The 18,161-nt window shown below is 57.1% G+C and overlaps 1 protein-coding gene across 2 annotated transcripts in view; it reads left to right on the top strand.

Annotated features, from left to right (window-relative positions):
* FASTK (Fas activated serine/threonine kinase) overlaps window positions 1-18,161 on the top strand; it is a 62,770-nt gene that overhangs the window by 23,134 nt on the left and 21,475 nt on the right. For both annotated transcript variants that reach the window (XM_074985398.1, XM_074985399.1), the window contains 2 exons: window positions 16,662-17,283; window positions 17,684-17,798. In XM_074985398.1, coding sequence (XP_074841499.1) covers window positions 16,662-17,283; window positions 17,684-17,798 — 737 coding nt within the window. The remainder of the gene's footprint in view (window positions 1-16,661; window positions 17,284-17,683; window positions 17,799-18,161) is intronic.

Raw genomic sequence — 18,161 nt, 5'->3', positions numbered from 1 at the left:
TTGTCTGGCCCTGTTGATCTGTGGTTTTTCTGGTTGGTTTGTTTGTTTGTTTGTTTGTGGGTTTTTTGTTCTCTCAGTGAATAGTTAAGTTTTATGAATGTTTGGTAGAGGTCTTAAAGTTTTTCTCTCTGTCAGTAGAATTGGAACACATGAGGTTGTATCTAAGGGCTTGACTATAGACAGTGGATCAAGTGGTGTGTGCTGGATGGAAGCTGGAGGTATGTAGTAAGTGTGCCAGTCAGTGGGTTTCCAGTAGAGAGTGATGTCAGTGTGGCCATCAGTGATTTGTACTGTGGTGTCCAAGAAATGGCTCCCTCGTGTGGAAGTCAAGGCTGAGACTAATAGTGGGTTGCGGGTTGTTAAAATCTCTCTGGAATTTTTCCAGAGTCTCTTTACCGTGGGTCTAAATGATAAAGATCTCATCAGTTTAGTAGGCATCCTTCAGTCTGCATAGACTATGGATCGCGCCCTTTAAAGTTTCAATTGAGGACTTCATTTACAGCGTCTATTGTGACTATAAAGACCCACACGAAAATGACAGTCCTTGCTGCATCTCTTGCAGATGTGGTGGGTGTCTGGCAAGTCCTTATTGTGCTTTCTGTGCACTCGCTTCTCCTCTGCTAGCTGTCTGATCTTCAACTTGCCCTTCTGAAGGCCCTTGTGTAACCCCTGCCTCCATCTGCTGCGGTCGTTTGCTAGTTCTTCCCAGTTGTCCAGCTCGATGTCTACCTCTCTGAGGTCTCTCTTGCAGACATCTTTGTAGCGCAACTGGGGGCGTCCGGGAGGTCTTTTGCCAGAGGCTAGCTCACCATACAGGATGTCTTTTGGAATCCTTCCATCATTCATTCTGTGGATGTGGCCAAGCCAGCGGAGTCGACGCTGCCTGAGGAGGGTGTGCATGGTTGGGATTCCAGCTTGCTCGAGGACGGCGACGTTGGTCACTAAAGATCTCATCAGTGTAGCATGAGTAAAGGAGGAGTAAGAGGGGACAAGAGCAGAGGAAACGTTGTTCTATGTCAGCCATAGAAGTGTTGGCATACTGTGGGGCCATGCGGCTGCCCATGGCAGTGCTGCTAATCAGGAGGTATAGGCTGTCCCCAAACCCTACACTTACACGCCTCCAGCTTCCATCCAGCACACCCCCTCTGTGAGCAAGGACTGGCGCCTGGTGGCCAGGCAACATAGGGGCCAGTCCCTGGTGCCGCATAAGAGTGACATGACAGGGGCTGCTCTCCCTTGTCAGCCAAGTGCTGAGACGACCTTAAGGCGCCTGATGCACTGTGCCGTGGTCCCAGTCACGAGGCGCATGCGTCCGTGCCAGTGCAAGGCAGGATCCACATTCACCTGAGCTCCTTTGGCGCCAGAGGCGTTTAGAGTGGCACAGGGCCTCGTGCAGATTATGCCACGAGGACCATCGCCGCCGGGGGAGAGACGTGGCCACCGTGCGTCAGGCAGGAAGCTGCCTTTGCCCGTTCGCTCCATACCTTCTAAGGGGCCAACACCAAGTTGGGATTACCCAGACGTCTTTGCTGTCAGCATTGTCCCCAGTCTTGGCGCTGGACCAGTGGCTCTACTTGAAGCGGTGCTGGTCCAGCAGACATGGGTGCAGGCCCCGGGACCGATGACACTACCCTGGTCCTCGGCATCAGATGCGTCGGCGTCAGAATTGGACTCGTAGTACTTGAGTTGGGCAACGAGTGGGAGTACCTGGTCTGCATCCCATCTCAGGCACTGCAGCTGATTCTTGGACCATAACAGGTGACCACCAACTGTGCAAGGAGTGACACTGGGGCCCTTTTGGACCCCATGGTCTTTTCATGAGACACAGGAGCAAGCCACAGGACTCCCTCTATGGCGACTTCCATCTCGGCACTTCTGGGTGCTCCCCCGTGCTGTGCTTGGCATCGCTGGGCGCCCCTCCAAGGGACCAGGCGCAGGAGCCACCTTGCCTATCGGAGGCTTCCTCTTTGGCCCTCTCGGCTTCCTTGCCTCAAATACCATCGGCACAGGCGCCTCAGGCAGTTAGGAACCTCCCTTGTGGATGCCTGGCCACTTGGTACTGTTGTTGCTGGTGATGTTGAGCCAGGTACCATTTCAACAGGGGACCTCGGCGCCATTAGCCCGAGTGCCAAGTGTGTTACTGTTGCTTTCGGGCACCATGCCTCAGGTCCTGCAGGCGGTGCCAGGGCCTCCGGTGGGGAACTTGGGCCTTTCAGCCTTGCCACTGTGTACTGACTCAGCGGGCGGCTCCTCTTCCCGTTTCCCAGTGAGAGAATTGTGGTGTTGTGTTGGAGTGGGGGAGGAGTGCATGTGTGAGACTCAGGCTGGATGTGTGAGACAAGCAGAGCAGCTCCCACTGGCTAAGGATGACCCTGGGGCTATAACCCAGGCTGGCAGGTAACACCTCTGCCCTGAACAAAGAGGAGGGAGGAGCCGAGCTGGTTTTGAATTGGGGGGGTGGCAGTTAGAGGCAAGGGGGAGAGGGAGCTGGAAGGCAGCCAGCCTGAGGAGGGGGAAAGCTACACCTCAGAGGGGCACCCCTCGGGCTCCTCTCCCCAGGACGGGTTGGAAGGACTGTCTCTGACTGCTGTACTGACGCTTCTGTGAGAAACTGGGCATCTGTTGCCTAATAAACCTCCTGTTGTACCTGCTGAGTGAGAGTCACTCCTGCCAGTGGACGGGGTGCAGTGCAGGGGGACCCCTGAACCGCATCACACTGGTGTCAGCAGTGGGATGCACTGTACCCACGGATGAGCTCCCAGCAGTGGCAGACTGAGCGCAGGAGAAGGAAGGGGCCTCACAAGAGCCAGAGGTGGAACAGAGCAATTCCTGCAGCTGCTGCTGGTGAGTCGATACCTGAGGAGACAGTGAGGAGATGGATTATACCCGACTCCTGAAGGCAGAGCTAGCGGGGCTGTGCAGAGAGAGGGGCCTGACCGTGGGGAAGGCGACCAAGGCCCAGCTGATTGCCCAGCTGGAAGAGAATGACCGATCCGGGAGGCCGGAGCCTGTCCCTGCAGGAAGTGGCCGGTCACCCTCGGGAAGCGTTTCGGATTCTCCGACAGGAGTGGGGGCTCGATGCTGTCAGACACACACGGTGCCCACCAGGTCGCGCTCAGCTAGCGGTGGTCCATCGCGGGCAGAGTCCCCCGCTGCAGAGCTGCGATGGCTGGAGCTCGAGATGAAATTAAAGGAACTGGAAGCCCAGAAACGGCAGAGGGAACACGAGCACCAGGAACGGGACAGAGAGCGTGAGCACGAGCGCCAGCTACAAGAGAGACAGCGGGAGGAGAGAGAGCAAGAGCAGGAGCAGGAGCATGAGTGGGCCATGGCAAAGGCGAGAGGCCAAGAGGCCCCAGCTGCGGTAAGCGGGGAGAGGGCCCGGCGGCTCGGGGTGGCCAGTCACTTGGAGACGCGTGTGCTGGCCCAGTGTCAGGACCCAGGGGACATGGACGAGTTCCTTACCGCCTTTGAGCGAGCCTGTGAGCTGCATGAGGTGCCCCAGCCTAATGCCTCCGACACCTCACCACCCTGCTAGGCCAGAAGACCGCAGCGGTGCTCAGCCAGCTGGAGGGGCTGCAGCCTGGGGACTATGAACGGGTCAAACAGGCCCTGCTGCATAAGTTCGGGCTGACTCCGGAGATGTACAAGAAGAGGTTCCAGGAAGCGCAGAAGAGACCAGAGGAAACCTATGTAGATACAACCGCCCGCCTGAAGCAATACTACCAGAAGTGGGCGTTCGGAATGGGAGTCCAGTCCGTAGAGGACCTGATCGAGCTGGCGGTCGTGGAGCGATTCTACAAGATGTGCGCACCTGACCTGAGGGTGCGGCTCGTGGACCGGAGGCCTGGGGATTCACACAATGCAGGGAAACTGGCAGATGACTTCACAAACAGCCGGGCCAGGTTTGAAAGTGAGCCCCATAAAGAGAGGGAGTCCCGGAGAGAGAGGGAGTCCCGGAGAGACCGAGAATCTCAGAGAGACCGGTTCCTGCCTGTACGACAGAGGGGACCACCTCTTGGGCGAGTGCAGGAAAGAGGGGCCGGCCACCCACCCCCCCAGAGAGCCAAGCAGAGCCTGGACAGAGCAGCCAGCCCGAGGGACACAACACGACCCAGGCTGTTATCGCTGTGGGCGAAAGGGGCATAGATCAGCCCAGTGCCCCAAGCTCCCAGACAGGTTGAGCAGACCGGGGGGTCATGGAGTCAACTGGGTGGAGTCCCAGAAGCCAGAGGGGCTGGCGGCCAAGGCGGGTGGTGCTGACAGTGGGCTCTCGGATTGGGCCGAGTCCGCCCCACAGACCAGCTCCTCAGGGGGACCAAATGCTCAGAGGTCAGTTTACAGAGTGGGGGCGGCACTGCCTCTGCGGAGCAAGTGTCTCACACCCCTTGAGGTAGACGGGAAAAAGGTCATGGGGTTCTGGGACACAGGCGCTGGCGTGACGCTGGCCCGACCCGGGGTGGTGGCACCAGGCCTCATGACACCCAATTCCCACCTGCCTGTAACAGAATTGATGGGACCCCTTTCAAGGTGCCCATGGCGAGGGTGCACATGAAATGGGGGGATAAGGAAGGCCCCAAGGAGGTGGGCGTGCACAGCCATTTGCCGGGGGATGTACTGATAGGGGGTGACCTGGAGAACTGGCCAGGTGAACGCCCTCGTGCCCTGGTCTTGACCCGTAGCCAAAGAAAACGAGGGGTGCGTTCCCCAGATTCGGGGGTATATGCCCAGCCGAAGCCACAGGGGCCAACCCTGAGAGAAAGGGGGCCCCCAAAAACCAGATCTCACAGGCCAGTGGTGCTGGAGCCAGGCAGGGAAGGGGAAGTGGCTTCCACCCCGGCCGAAGAGTTCCAGGCAGAGCAGCAGAGAGACCCCTCCTTGCAGAAGCTGAGGGAAATGGCCAGTCTCAGCCCAGCTCCACAGCTGGGGGAGGGCTGCAGGCAGAGATTCCTGTGGGAAAAGGGATTCCTGTACCGGGAATGGGTTCCCAGATGCAAAGCGGAGCCATTGAAGGTCCAGAGGCAACTGGTGGTTCCCCAAAAGTACCGGCGCAGGTTGCTGTACCTAGCCCATGATGTCCCACTCGGAGGACACTGGGGGATCCATCGCACCAGGGAAAGGTTGTTACAGACCTTTTTTTGGCCAGGGATCTTTGCAGCTGTCCGTCTGTATTGCCTGTCCTGCGATCCCTGCCAGAGGGTGGGGTAGACCCAGGAGAAGGGGAAATCTGCCCTTAGGCCACTGCCCATCATAGAGGTGCCTTTCCAGAAAGTGGCTATGGACATAGTGGGTCCCTTCAGCAAGGCAACGCGTTCGGGGAAGAAATATATTTTGGTGGTGGTAGATTTTGCCACGCGATACCTGGAAGCTGTGGCCTTGACCTCTGTCGACGCTGACACCGTGGCGGATGCACTGCTGTCCATTTTCAGCAGAGTGGGGTTCCCCAAGGAGGTCCTCACAGATCAGGGGTCCAACTTCATGTCGGCCCTGCTGCAAAGCTTGTGGGACGAGTGTGGGGTTTGGCACACCTGGGCCACAGCCTACCACCCGCAGACCAATGGGCTGGTGGAGAGGTTCAATGGGACTCTGAAGCAGATGCTGAGAACCTTCATGAATCAATACCCCCATGAGTGGGACAAGTACTTACCCCACCTGCTGTTTGCATACAGGGAGGTGCCCCAGGAATCCGCGGGGTTCTCCCCGTTTGAGCTGCTGTACGGAAGGAGGGTACGGGGACCCTTGGACTTGCTCAGAGGAGAGTGGGAGGGGACGGCCTCTCCTGAAGGGGAGTCAGTGGTACAGTATGTACTGACCTTCCGGGGGAAACTCACCGAGCTCATGGGCCTGGCCAGGGAGAACCTCTCGATGGCCCAAAGGAAGCAAAAGGTCTGGCATGACCGTAACGCCAGGGCCCGGGCCCGAGCCTATGCCACCGGGGACCAAGTGATGGTCCTTGTACCTGTGCGGCGGAAGAAGCTGCAAGCGGCCTGGGATGGGCCCTTCAAGGTCATCAAACAGCTGAATGACGTGAATTATGTGGTGGAACTGTCGAACCGGGCCCACAGCCACCGGGTCTATCATGTGAACATGATGAAACCTTACTGGGACAGAGAGAACTTGGTGCTGGCCGTGTGCAGACACTGGGAGGGGCAGGGGGATGATCCCTTGGTGGATTTGCTCACAAGGACTGGAGCCGGCTCCTTGCTGGAGTCTATTCCCCTCTCAGACCAGCTGACCCCTGCCCAGCAGACGGAGATCAAGGAGGTGCTGCATTCACACCAACAGCTGTTCTCTGATGGACCCAGATGCACTGACTTAGCTGTCCACCGAATAGAGACGGGCACCCACACCCCTATCAAGTGTGTGCCATTCAGAGCCACAGGGAAGACGGCTCAGGACATAGAGCGGGAGGTTGAAGACGTGCTGGCTCTGGGGGTGATCCAACCCTCCTCCAGCCCCTGGGCCTCTCCTGTGGTGTTAGTCCCTAAAAAAAAAAAAATGGGTCTGTTCAGTTTTGTGTGGACTATCGCAAGCTTAATGCCATCATTGTATCGGACGCCTACCCCATGCCCAGGCCTGATGACCTTTTAGACAAGGTGGGGGTAGCCCGTTAGGTCACCACCATAGACCTCACCAAGGGGTAGTGGCAAGTGCCATTAAACAAAGATGCCCGGCTCAAGTCGGCTTTCATCACCCCCGTGGGGCTCTACGAGTTCCTGGTCCTGCCCTTCGGCCTCAAGGGGGCACCCGCTACCTTCCAGCGTCTGGTGGACCAGCTACTGAATGGGATGGAGAGCTTTGCCCTGGCTTACATGGACGACATTTGCATCTTCAGCCAGATGTGGGAGGACCATGTGTCCCAGGTCAAGCAGGTGCTGGACCGACTCCAGAAGGCCGGGCTGACTATCAAGGCTGGGAAGTGCAAGGTGGGAATGGCTGAGGTGACCTACCTGGGCCACAAGTTGGGCAGCGGCTGCTTAAAGCCAGAGCCAGCTAAAGTGGAGGCTGTCAGAGATTGGCCCACACCCCAGACTAAGAAACAGGTCCAGGCCTTCATTGGGATGGCGGGGTACTACCGGAGGTTTGTGCCCCACTTTAGCTCCATCGTAGCCCCCCTCACGGAGCTGTGTAAAAAGGGAAAGCCTGACAAGGTGGTCTGGACCGAGCAGTGCCAAGAGGCCCTCTGCGCCCTGAAGGAGGCTCTGGTCAGGGCCCCAGTGCTGGCAAATCCAAACTTCAACAAACCCTTCCTGGTGTTCACCGATGCCTCAGACGTGGGGCTGGGGGCGGTGCTAATGCAGGTGAATGACAAAGGGGAGAAACACCCCATCGTGTACCTGAGTAAGAAGCTGCTGCCCCGGGAGCAGAACTACGCAGCCATAGAGAAGGAATGTCTGGCCATGGTGTGGGCGCTGGGGAAGCTGCAGCCGTACCTGTTTGGACGGCGTTTCACCGTGTACACCGATCACTCACCCCTGACCTGGCTGCATCACATGAAGGGGGCCAACGCCAAGCTCCTGCGGTGGAGTCTGCTCCTGCAGGACTATGACATGGAAGTGGCCCATGTGAAGGGGAACAACAACACCATAGCCGATGCCCTGTCACGCAGGGAGGGCCCCGAACTTCCCCAGGTCACTGGCTGAGTGACCCCGCTCAGTTCGGTCTGGAAGGGGGGAGAGATGTGATGGAGTCGGGGGAGTGCATGTGTGAGACTCAGGCTGGATGTGTGTGAGACAAGCAGAGCGGCTAAGGATGACCCTGGGGGCTATAAGCTAGGCTGGCAGGTAACACCTCTGCCCTGAACAAAGACGAGGGTGGAGCTGAACTGGTTTTGAATTGGGGGCAGCAGTTAGAGGCTAGGGGGAGAGGGAGCTGGAAGGCTGACAGCCAAAAGCTATGCCCCAGAGGGGCACCCCTCGGACTCCTCTCCCCAGGACAGGTTGGAATGACTGTCTCTGACTGCTGTACTGACGCTTCTGTGAGAAACTGGGCATCTGTTTCCTAATAAACCTCCTGTTGTACCTGCTGAGTGAGAGTCACTCCTGCCAGTGGACAGGGTGCGGTGCATGGGGACCCCTGAATCCCATCACAGGTGTCCTTGTTGTCCCCAGTCCTCGAGGATGGCTGGGCATTTCAACAACTATTACGCTGAGTGCTCCAATGCCTGGGGGTTCAGACAGAGGAAGCTAGGGGTGAGGTAGACCTGGTTGTGCACATATTGTCCTTGTCAGCTCCTACGAGGGTAGGCTTGCCCTGATTAAAACTATGGCCAGTACCGCTAAAGCAGTGAGGCAGTCTCCCGCCGTGCCCACAGCAAGCAAGAACGAGACACCTTTTGTCTCTGGTCAGGGAAATGAACCTTTTTTTTTCCCACCCTCCCCCCGGCTCCCCAGTGGTTGATGCAGTGAACCACAGGGAGAGACAGCTTTCAAGGGCCCTTGCTGAGGAACAGGCAAAAAGCCTGGACCTTTGTGGCAGGAAGGTGTGGTCAAGCAGGGGATTTACAACTGAGGATTGCTAGCCAGCAGGCTCTGGTCAGCAGATATGTATCTAATCCTGTCTGAGTTCTCCGCGTTCGTTTGTCCTGTGGTCAAGCTGGAGTTTACAGTGGTTTTGGAGGAGAACAATCGTATACCCTGGGCAGCGTTGCAGGTGGCGCTGGATGCGATGGGTACTGCCACCAGGTCATGGTCTTGGGGGTGGCAATGCACAGGGGGGCATGGTTACAAGTATCTGACCTCCCCTACAAGCTACAACAAACTGTTCAGGACTTTGGTTTTTAAGGCCCAACCTTATTTTTGGCAAAGACTGATGAAAGGCTTCACAACCTAAACAAGTCGAGGGCCACCTCGCTCTTTGGGTCTCATACTCTGGAGACTCAGCGCAGACACTTTACCCCTGGCCTCCCACTAGGCAGTTTCCGCAGCAGCGAAGGGATCGGAGGAGGAGGAGGAGGAACCATGCTGTCAGGAGGCATTCCAACCAACAGAACCAAGGGCAGGGTCACCACAAGCCTCTGCTGGGGCCAAAGCAGGTGTTTTGATGGCATTGTCAAGAGCACCACGCTGATCCCTGACAGACTTCCAGCACGCCTAGTCATGGGGTTCAGGGGTTCCCAAGCGCTGCCCCCCGGCTGCAGGAGTGACTCTCACTCAGCAGGTAGAACAGGAAGTTTGAGGCGACAGAGGCCCGGCTCAGCGCAGAGGTGTCAGTACAGCCAGCAGAGACAGTCATTCCAACCCGTCCTGGGGAGAGCAGCCCGAGGGGTGCCCCTCTGGGGTGTAGCTTCCCCCCTCGCCAGGCTGGCTGCCTTCCAGCTCCCTCTCCCCTCAGCTTCTAACTGCTACCACCCAGCTTGGCTCCTTCCTGCTCTTTGTTCATGGGCAGAGGTTCTACCTGCCAGCTTTGATTACAGCCTCAAGGGGGTCATCCTTAGCCCTGGGAGCTGCTTTGCCTGTCACACACACACCCAGCCTCAGTCTCACATGCACTCCCCGCACTCCATCACATGCCCCTTCTTTTCCTTCTCCCTATTTTCTTTCTACCCTGCGCATGGGATACATCACCCAGTTTTCTTTGTAGCCCACTTCCAGCCCTCTCTCCCTGTCCCTGTTCAGGGACCCCTCTCACAAGAGTCTGCTCAGGCAGGAGATACAATCCCTCTTCAACAGGGAGGGGGGATTTTAGAGGAGGTCCCACATCAGTTTCAGGGGCAAGGGTTTTATTCCCAGTATTTCCTAATTCCAAAATCAAAGGGGAGCCTGAGGCCAATTTTGGACTTAGGAGACCTGAACAAGCGTGTAAAAAAGGTAAGGTTTTGCATGAGGTCCCTGGGTCTCCTCATCCCACTGCCGGAGCCAGGGGACTGGTTTGCTGCTTTTGACTTACAAGACGCCTGTTTTCAAATAGTGATTCCCCACCGCCCCCCACCCCCGGTTGTTTCTTTGGTTCATGGCAGATGGGGGACATTATCAGATCACAGCCCTTCCATTCTGTCTGTCCTCTGCCCGGAGGGTCTTTACCAATTGCGTGGCAGTGGTGGCAGCCTTCCTGCGCAGGCACGGGGTACAACTGTGCCTGTACCTGGACAATTGGCTGGTCAAAGGGCATTTGCAACGTGTGCAACTAAGCCACTAAAGATTTGTACGGCTCGGCCTCCTGGTCAATGAGACGAAGTCGGTTCTGGTTCCCACGCAGAGACCAGTGTTTGTGGGTGCCCCCTTGGGCGCATTGTGTGCCAGGGCCTTCCTGCCAGGCAGCAGGTTTCAGGCCATGGTCTCTCGTATCCACGATATTGGCCAGGTGGTGCATGAGGTTGCTGAGTCACATGGGGGCTTGCACGTTCACAGTCCAGCACGCCAGGCCGAGGATGCGCCCTCTTCAGCTGTAGCTCACATCGGTGTCCCGTCCTGTCAGACCATACAGATTTATTGGTGACAGTGCAGCCGCAAGTTTCGTCAACCCGGAACTGGTGGCTGGACACGTGAACCGTCTGTGCGGGAGTTCCCTTCAAGCCCTGCCAACCCTCCCGCTCCCTGCAAATGGACGCCTCAGGCCTGGTGTGGGGGGTGCATCTGGGGGAGTGCTGGACGCAGGCCTTGTGGGACAGGGCAAACCTCCAGCTCTGTGTAAGTGTCGGGGAGCTCAGAGCCATCAGGATCTCATGTGGGGTCTTTCAGGACAGTTCATCAGGGCGTTGCGTGTCAGTGAGTACAGACAGCATGACAGCAATGTACTGTATAAACGGGGGGTGTACTCTCCTCTCCCCTGTGTCAAGAGCCCCTCAGGCTCTGAGAGTTCTGCACTCACATCAAATCCTTCTGCAGGCCCGTTATCTCCTGGAGTCCACAGCTCATTAGTGGACCACCTAATCAGGTCCTTCATGAACCACGAGTCGTCGCTACACCTTGACATGCTGCACTTAATTTCCCAAAAGTGGGGCATCCCTAAGTGGGTCTGTTCACCACACACCTCAATGCAAAGTGCTGGACGTTTGTTCTTACTGGAACCAGAGTCTGGGGTGCTGGGCAAAAGTGTTCAGCATCCGCTGGTCTGGCCCACTGCTCTGCGCTTTCCCTCCGATTCCGCTTGTCCACAAGGTCCTCCTCAAAATTCAGTTAGATCAGGCGCCTGGCATGGGCCCAGCAGGACTGGTACGTGGTTCTCCTGGAAATGTCAGTATGCAGCCTGTTGGCACACCCGTTACAGCCAGTCCTGTTGACGCAGGAGGAGGGTGAGTCCCTGCACCTCCACCTTGGCAGCTCCATGATTGACAGCTGTGGAGCGCTGTTGCTCGGATCCAGTGAGGGACGTGTTGTTAAACAGCAGGAAACCTTCCATGAGGGCAGCCTATGTGGCCAAGTGGACAAGATTTTCCATCTGGGTATCTCATAAGGGGCTGTCCTTGTTGCAGGCCTCGATACCCTTGATCCTGGACTACTTATGGCGTTCAGGTCGAGGGGCTGTCCTTATCCTCCATCAAGGTTCATTTAGCAGCCAGTTTGGCCTTTCACCCAGGCCCTGGGGTATCCTCAGTTTTCCCTGGCCTGGTGGTTAATAGGTTTATGAAGGGCCTGGAGAGGGTCAAACTGCAATGTGGGCCCCTCTACCTGTGTGGGACCTTAATCTGGTGCTGTCAAAACTCACTGAGGCCCCCTTCGAACCCCTCGCTTCCTGTTCCCTTCAGCTTCCTGCAAGGAGAGCTCTAAAGAGGATGGAGAGAAACTGTTCTCAGTGGTGACAGATGACAGAACGAGGAGCAATGGTCTGAAGTTACAGAGGGGGAGGTTATTGGATATTAGGAAAAGCTATTTCACCAGGCGGGTGGTGAAGCATTGGAATGCGTTGCCTAGAGAGGAGGCGGATTCTCCATCCCTGGAGGTTTTTAAGTCCCGTCTTGACATAGTCATGGCTGGGATGACTTAGTTGGAGTTGATCCTTCTTGAAGCGGGGCCTGAACTCTATGACCTCCTGAGGTCTCGTCCAGCCCTATGATTCTATGAAGATAATGACCCCTGAAGACAGCAACAATGTGAGAGAAAATCCTTGGCAAATAATGTATTTGGAAAATCTTGGCTTACTAGGGAACATGCATTTATATTAGCTTCCCAGTCACAAATGTGGTATTTTGGAGCAGAGTCGCAAGAACACAGTCCAACAAGGAAATGTTCCTTCAGCGCACCCCTCACTTCCCTGTCTGCCACAACCCACTATGCGTTGCTGTCCTTGGTCAGTGGAGACTCTGAGTTCGGGTGTGCTTCCCACAGCCGGGCAGTGGGGAAGGCACTTTGCTTGTCTCTGCAACCGCTCATTACTCGCTCTGACCACTGTTACTCATTGTGCTGCTCTTTGCTCCGCCACGCTGGTGCCACTGGCCCTGCCCCGCCCCGTCACCTGCTGCTATTGTGGGCTCCGTGAGTTGTTCTCTTCATAGAATCACAGACTCCTGGGGCCGGAAAGGATCTCGAGAGGTCGAGTCCAGCTCCTGCTTCACGCAGGGTCAACCCCAACTCTTGATGTTCTAGCTGTCAGTGAGGGACCCTCACCGCTAGTGCAGACAGGCTGTCTCTTCTATAGGATGACTGACCACAGCCGGTCTACGTACTCCGACCTGATGAGCAGGGATTTCAGCTGCAGTGGTCGTTGAACAGCATCCAGATGTGCTGGAGCCCAATCAGCTGACTTGAAAGAGTGGGGCAGGCAGGCTGAATGGGCCTGTGATTCTTCGGCAGACAATCAAGAGAAGCTCTGTCCCCCCTCTCTCGGATGCCGGACACCAGAGGAGGACCCCATGCCGAGTAGTGGATTTCAATCGGAGGAGATGCTCTCAACCAGGACAGGCTCAAACCATCGCTAGCACTGGGGACCCCAACATTCAGTACTAAAATGGTGTGCAGCCCAGTACCTGCCAAATTTGGTCATGTGGGCAGCAGAGCTCTGCCTGCTGGATATGTGAACTCACCCACTCTGCCTAGGTAAGCACACGCTAGGCCTGAAGCCTTCCCCTCTTCACTGGCTCATCGTTGGCTTCGGCAGGAGGGCTCAGTCAGATCCTGCTTACAAATCACCACCCGAAATGACTGTGCCAATGCCATCAGCAAGGGCAGCTGCTGGGTGAGAGCTGGTCTTTCGTCTTTTTCAACCTGCTGCTGCTGTCTCAGCTCGACATACGTTATTGCTCACTGGATAGGCTGTTAATTGTACTAAAGTCTCCGTTTCCATTCAGATTTCCCACCACCGACTGTTGACAGTACGCCATGTAACTAGTTGACCACGATGGGAAGAGGGTTGGGAAATTTGAGGGAGTGTAGGGAAATTTCTGTGGTCAAGCAGCCCTCAGCAGAGCTGGCCTGCTCGCCATGAGGGCATGTCACTCGAGGAGGGATCCATAGCATCTCTTCGACATTGCTCCCCACGTGACCGATTCAGTGCAGATGCAGCTCTGCTGCCGCAAGGACCCAGTGCTAGCTGTCCAGAGTGGTCGCTTGTACAGCTCCAGCAGATGCCCCAGGCCCCTAAGCCCATGCTGAGACCAGCAGCTCCTGCCCCGTCCAGGCTTCTGCTGATGGGTGGCTTAATCTGGCTGCTCTCGAGGGAGCTCAGCCAGGACTCTTGTGCAGGCTGATTCCTTCCAGGGCACAATGCCACCTCAGCTTCTGCACTTCCTGGCTTTGACCTTGAAGCTCTCAGCCTCTGCCTACCCTGTGAGCTCCCTGCAGCCAGTCTCCCTGGATGGGACACCAGGGGAAGCCTCATGCAGCCAGTGTGTGACACAGGACATGCCAGCACTACAAAACAAGCTCGATTTTACTTAAATGGACTCAGAGCATCCAATTTGCCAAGTGTGATTTTGCATGTGGCCCCCAGGTGTCTGTGGCGGACAGCGCATTGGCTCAAGGAGCAGTGCACTGGGTAGCTAGCCCACAGTCCCCACAGCAGATGGGATGAGAACAGCGGTGGTGGGTGCATGTTGTCAGCCTCCCTTGCCTGTGTCTCCCAGTCAGTCTTGTCCTGGGGTGTGCGTGTCTGAGCACCCATATTTGCACTCAGGATTGCTGCGTGGCCCTGTGTAGCCCATCTCCACCCCGCCCTGTCAGGTGTTGATGTCGATGTTGTCAGCATTGCTTGTGCTGGTTCAGAGCTCTGCCTGCGCAGACTTCGTCCTTCTCTCACCCCCCATCCTCCCTGGGGTGCACGGGGGAGGTGTGTTTAACCCTGGCCCCCCGTGCTCCGACATGCTCTCCATGCTGCTGCAAGGGGAAACGAGCACTCAGAAGTTCCGGGGGCTTTTCCTGCTGACCTGGCTGAGGAACGCTGGAGTTTGAAGTGCTCCCCGGAGGGGTCACAATGAAGCATTGTGGCTCATCACTCGGAGGCCGGAACCTCTCTGTCCCAATACCCAGCGTTCGCTCTGCCCTTAGGGGGAGGGTGTCACCTCAGCCTTTACTCCATTGGCACGGGGGGAGTTGACTCTAGAAGCCCTTTAGGTCCGTGGGAGGGAGTGGGCAGTGTAGACACACTCGTTACAAATTTGACCTAATGCTAAATTCCTCAAACTAAGCTCATAACGCAGGCCCAGCTCGCAGAGGGGTTGTTCGTGATCGGGAACACAGTGCTTGTTAGCACAGGAAGCAGGACCTTCAGCAGAGTCCATGTGGCAGGCAGGCAGGCAAGATCCACCCCCTCCCTCCCTGGTGTCCCAGAACAGCAGATTGACTTGATGCCTGGTCTCTATCTGGTTCCTCACCCCTCTCCCCATGACTAGCAGGTCACCTGTTCTTTGTTCTCCAGCACCTCAAGCGGATTCTTGCCACCCTTTACCAGGCCAGAAGGTCAGCTGTTCTATAGGGGGGGTCTGCAGCGATCGGACCCCCTTATCCCAATCACCTGGAGATGCGAGTATCATGTAGGGGAAGATGAGGCATACACAGGGTGTGATGCTTATAAGAAGCACAGGGGATCAATCTTTCTCAGAGGAGAAGCATCGTGAAAGGGGAACCCTAATGAGTGAAGAAAGAAATGAGGATTCCACAGCTCCAGCTGCAGTGGGAGAGTTTCTTGCTAGAGGAAATGCTGCCCGACCAACTTGTTTTAACCATCTTGAGATCGGTTTCCTTTGCTGGTGGTATTGGGGGCCGTTAGGACACGGCCTCCTTCTTAACAGCCTGGTATTAATGCACCTTAGATGGAACGTGAGTCTGTGACTTCCTGCTGTACGGCTGCTGCGCTGTAGCCTGCCTGCAGATGAAGGCTTTAGGCTTTCCAGTGTGTCTACAGGCCTACCGGGAAAAACAAGTGGGGTTCTGTAGGGGTCTGTTTCGGGACCGGTTCTGTTCAGTAGCTTCGTCAACGATTTACATAGTGGCACAGAGATTGCGCTTACGAAGTTTGTGGATGATACCAAGCTGGGTGGGAGGGGTGGCAAGTGCTTTGGAGGGTGAGGTCAGAATTGAAAAAAATGAGAAGTCCTGGGGCACCTTATAAACTAACAGATTTTGGAGCATAAGCTTTTGTGGGCAAAGACCCACTTCATCAGTTGCAACTGCTTATGCTCCAGAGCATCTGTTAGTCAATAAGGTGCCCCAGGAATTCTCGTTGTTTTTGTGAGTACAGACTAACACGTCTGCCCCGCTGATACTTGTCAGAATTCAAAGTGACCTGGACAAACTGGAGGAAGTAAACAGGGTGAAGCACAATGCAAATGCAAAGGACAAATGCAAAGTATTCCACTTAGGACAGAGCAGTCAGTTTCACACACGCCCAGTGGGAAGCGACTGCCTAGGAAGGAGCGCTGCAGAAGAGAATCTGGGGCCAGAGGAAACACAAGCCAAAGAGGAGTCAGCAGTGTGATGCTGCTGCTGTTGCAAAAAAGGCAAACATCATTCTGGGATTCCTGGAAAGGAGTGTCATAAACCAGACACCAGAGAGAGGCCTTTCTTCCCTCCCCTCTACGCTGTACTGATCGGCCTGGACGGGAGCGCTGTGTCCAGTTCTGGGCCCCACCTTGTAAGAAAGATGTGGAGAAGTTCGAGAAGGTCCAGAGAAAAGCAGCAAGTATGATGGAAGGTCTAGAGAACAGGACTTGTGAGGGATGATGGGAAGAACTGGGGTTTGCTTAGTTTGGGAAGGAGAAGGCTGAGAGGGGACATAACAGCTTTCAAGCACCTAAACACTTGTTCTGAGGAGGAGGGAGAAAAGCCATTCTCCTTAATCTGGGACCTCTCCATCTCCCTTCCAGTCCTAGTAGTCTGAGATAAGGGCACAGAAAGAGGCTGTTTATGCAGTATTCAGAGAAAACATTACAGATATTCCCACTTCAGCACAGACCCCTGAGCCTCTGCCTCCGTTCAGGCTGCTGTGTGGAGCTGATTGTGCTGGGTGAGAGGGTCAGCAGCAATGACCCCGGTTTGCTATGCGCCTGCATTCTGGCCATGCTGGGGGCTGCAGCGGGCTGGGGTGTGTGGAGTTCCCTGTGTGACAGGCGTATCCCTGCTGTGGCAGCCAGCACACTGGGGAGTGTGCGTGAGGGCTCCCCCCAGCTTCTGGGGGCCCGTCCGCTGGCTGTGTCGGTGGGGCTAGTGTTCCGTAGTGATGCCCTGAGTCCTGCCCTGTGGGCCCTGCAGCAGCAGTTCCTACCTCTGACCCGTGCTCTGTTTCTGCAGATTTCCTGCTGTGGATTAACCACTCGGGCATGGTCCTGCCTCTTGCTCATGTTCCTGCAGCCTACAAGGTCACTTGTGCCCGCCCGGGGATGCCCCCTGCCACCAGCAGCCTGCGCTCCAGCATCCTGGCCCTCACTGCTGACTTACAGGACTTCACACCATTTGCTCCAGAGATACTCAGCGCCCCAGAGGGACCCCGGGAAAGCGACCTCTCTGGGCATTTCCTGCCCACGCTCTGCTCTGCCCCCGGGGGCCCCTGCTACCCACCCCCATCAGACTATTACTGCAGCCTGAGTAAAGAGCACTCGCTGGAGAGCCAGGGCAGCTCCACGCTGAGCAGCCCCTCTGAGTGCCTGGCCTCGCAGCCTGCCAGCACTCCGGACTGCTCGCCCAGAGGCACCTCCGCAGCTGCCCTTTTCCAGTTCCCTATCAGCAGGATCCTGGAGGAGGGGGAGGCTGCCGCTGGCTGTCCGGGACCTGACTGTAGGGGACAGCCAGCCCAGGAGGAGCTGGACGAGGGGAAGGCCCCGGCTGCAGAGACCTGTGCTGCTCTCTCTCCGCACCTGCCCAGCCCCAAGAGAGGCCTGAGCACCGGGCAGCAGGCAGCTGAAGAGATTCAGAGGTACCAGGCAAGGCAGACTCTGGGCCCCCCGCCGTGGGGCGGGAAGGGCATCATGCCGCTGTGCCCCCTCACCCCCCGCCGTGGGGCTGTGAGGGGCGTCGTGCCGCTGTGCCCCCTCACCCCCCGCCGTGGGGCTGTGCGGGGCGTCGTGCCACTTCCCCCCACCCCCCGCCGTGGGGCTGTGAGGGGCGTCGTGCCGCTGTGCCCCCTCACCCCCCGCCGTGGGGCTGTGAGGGGCGTCATACCACTTCCCCCCACCCCCCGCCATGGGGCTGTGAGGGGCGTCGTGCCGCTGCGCCCCCCCACCCCCCGCCGTGGGGCTGTGAGGGGCGTCACGCTGCTGCCCCCCACCTTGCAGCCTTGGGCAATGGGTGATGCTTCCCCTGCTCTGTCTTTGCAGGGTGGTCTTGTCAGTCAATGACAAGTGGCATTACTGCCAGAACTCGGACGTGCTGGTGGGCTCGCGAGCCATGAGGAACAGACACTTGCAGCTGCTGGGCTACCGCCTGGTTGAGGTGAGCAGCTGGAGGCTCAGGTGCCTGGCAGCCGTTGGGGTGGAGGGTCGTTATTACAGGGTGGTGTGCCGGTGGGTCCCTCCCCAAGGGGCAGGGACTGAGGGGAGGCTCTGGGGATCCCGCATTTGCAGTCCCGTTGTCTGGCTGGGATGCAGTGCTGAGCGGTGCGTGTTGTGGGCTGGAGCTGTGAGTCTGGGGTGCTGAGCTGCGGGGGTCGGTGCCTGCCATGGGCCCATGGAGCTCAGCGCCAGCCTGCCCTTGCTGGCTGGTCTGTACTGTATGGCAGGGCACTCCCAGCACACCTGGCCTGCTAGGCGAGCCAGGTGCCGCCGCCCAGAGCTGCCCCCTGTGCCCAGCGTAGAC

This window comes from Carettochelys insculpta, chromosome 2, assembly GCF_033958435.1.
Source record: "Carettochelys insculpta isolate YL-2023 chromosome 2, ASM3395843v1, whole genome shotgun sequence".
NCBI lineage: Eukaryota > Metazoa > Chordata > Testudines > Carettochelyidae > Carettochelys > Carettochelys insculpta.
Note: the sequence above shows the minus strand (reverse complement) of the source record. Positions and strands in the feature narration are given on the sequence as shown.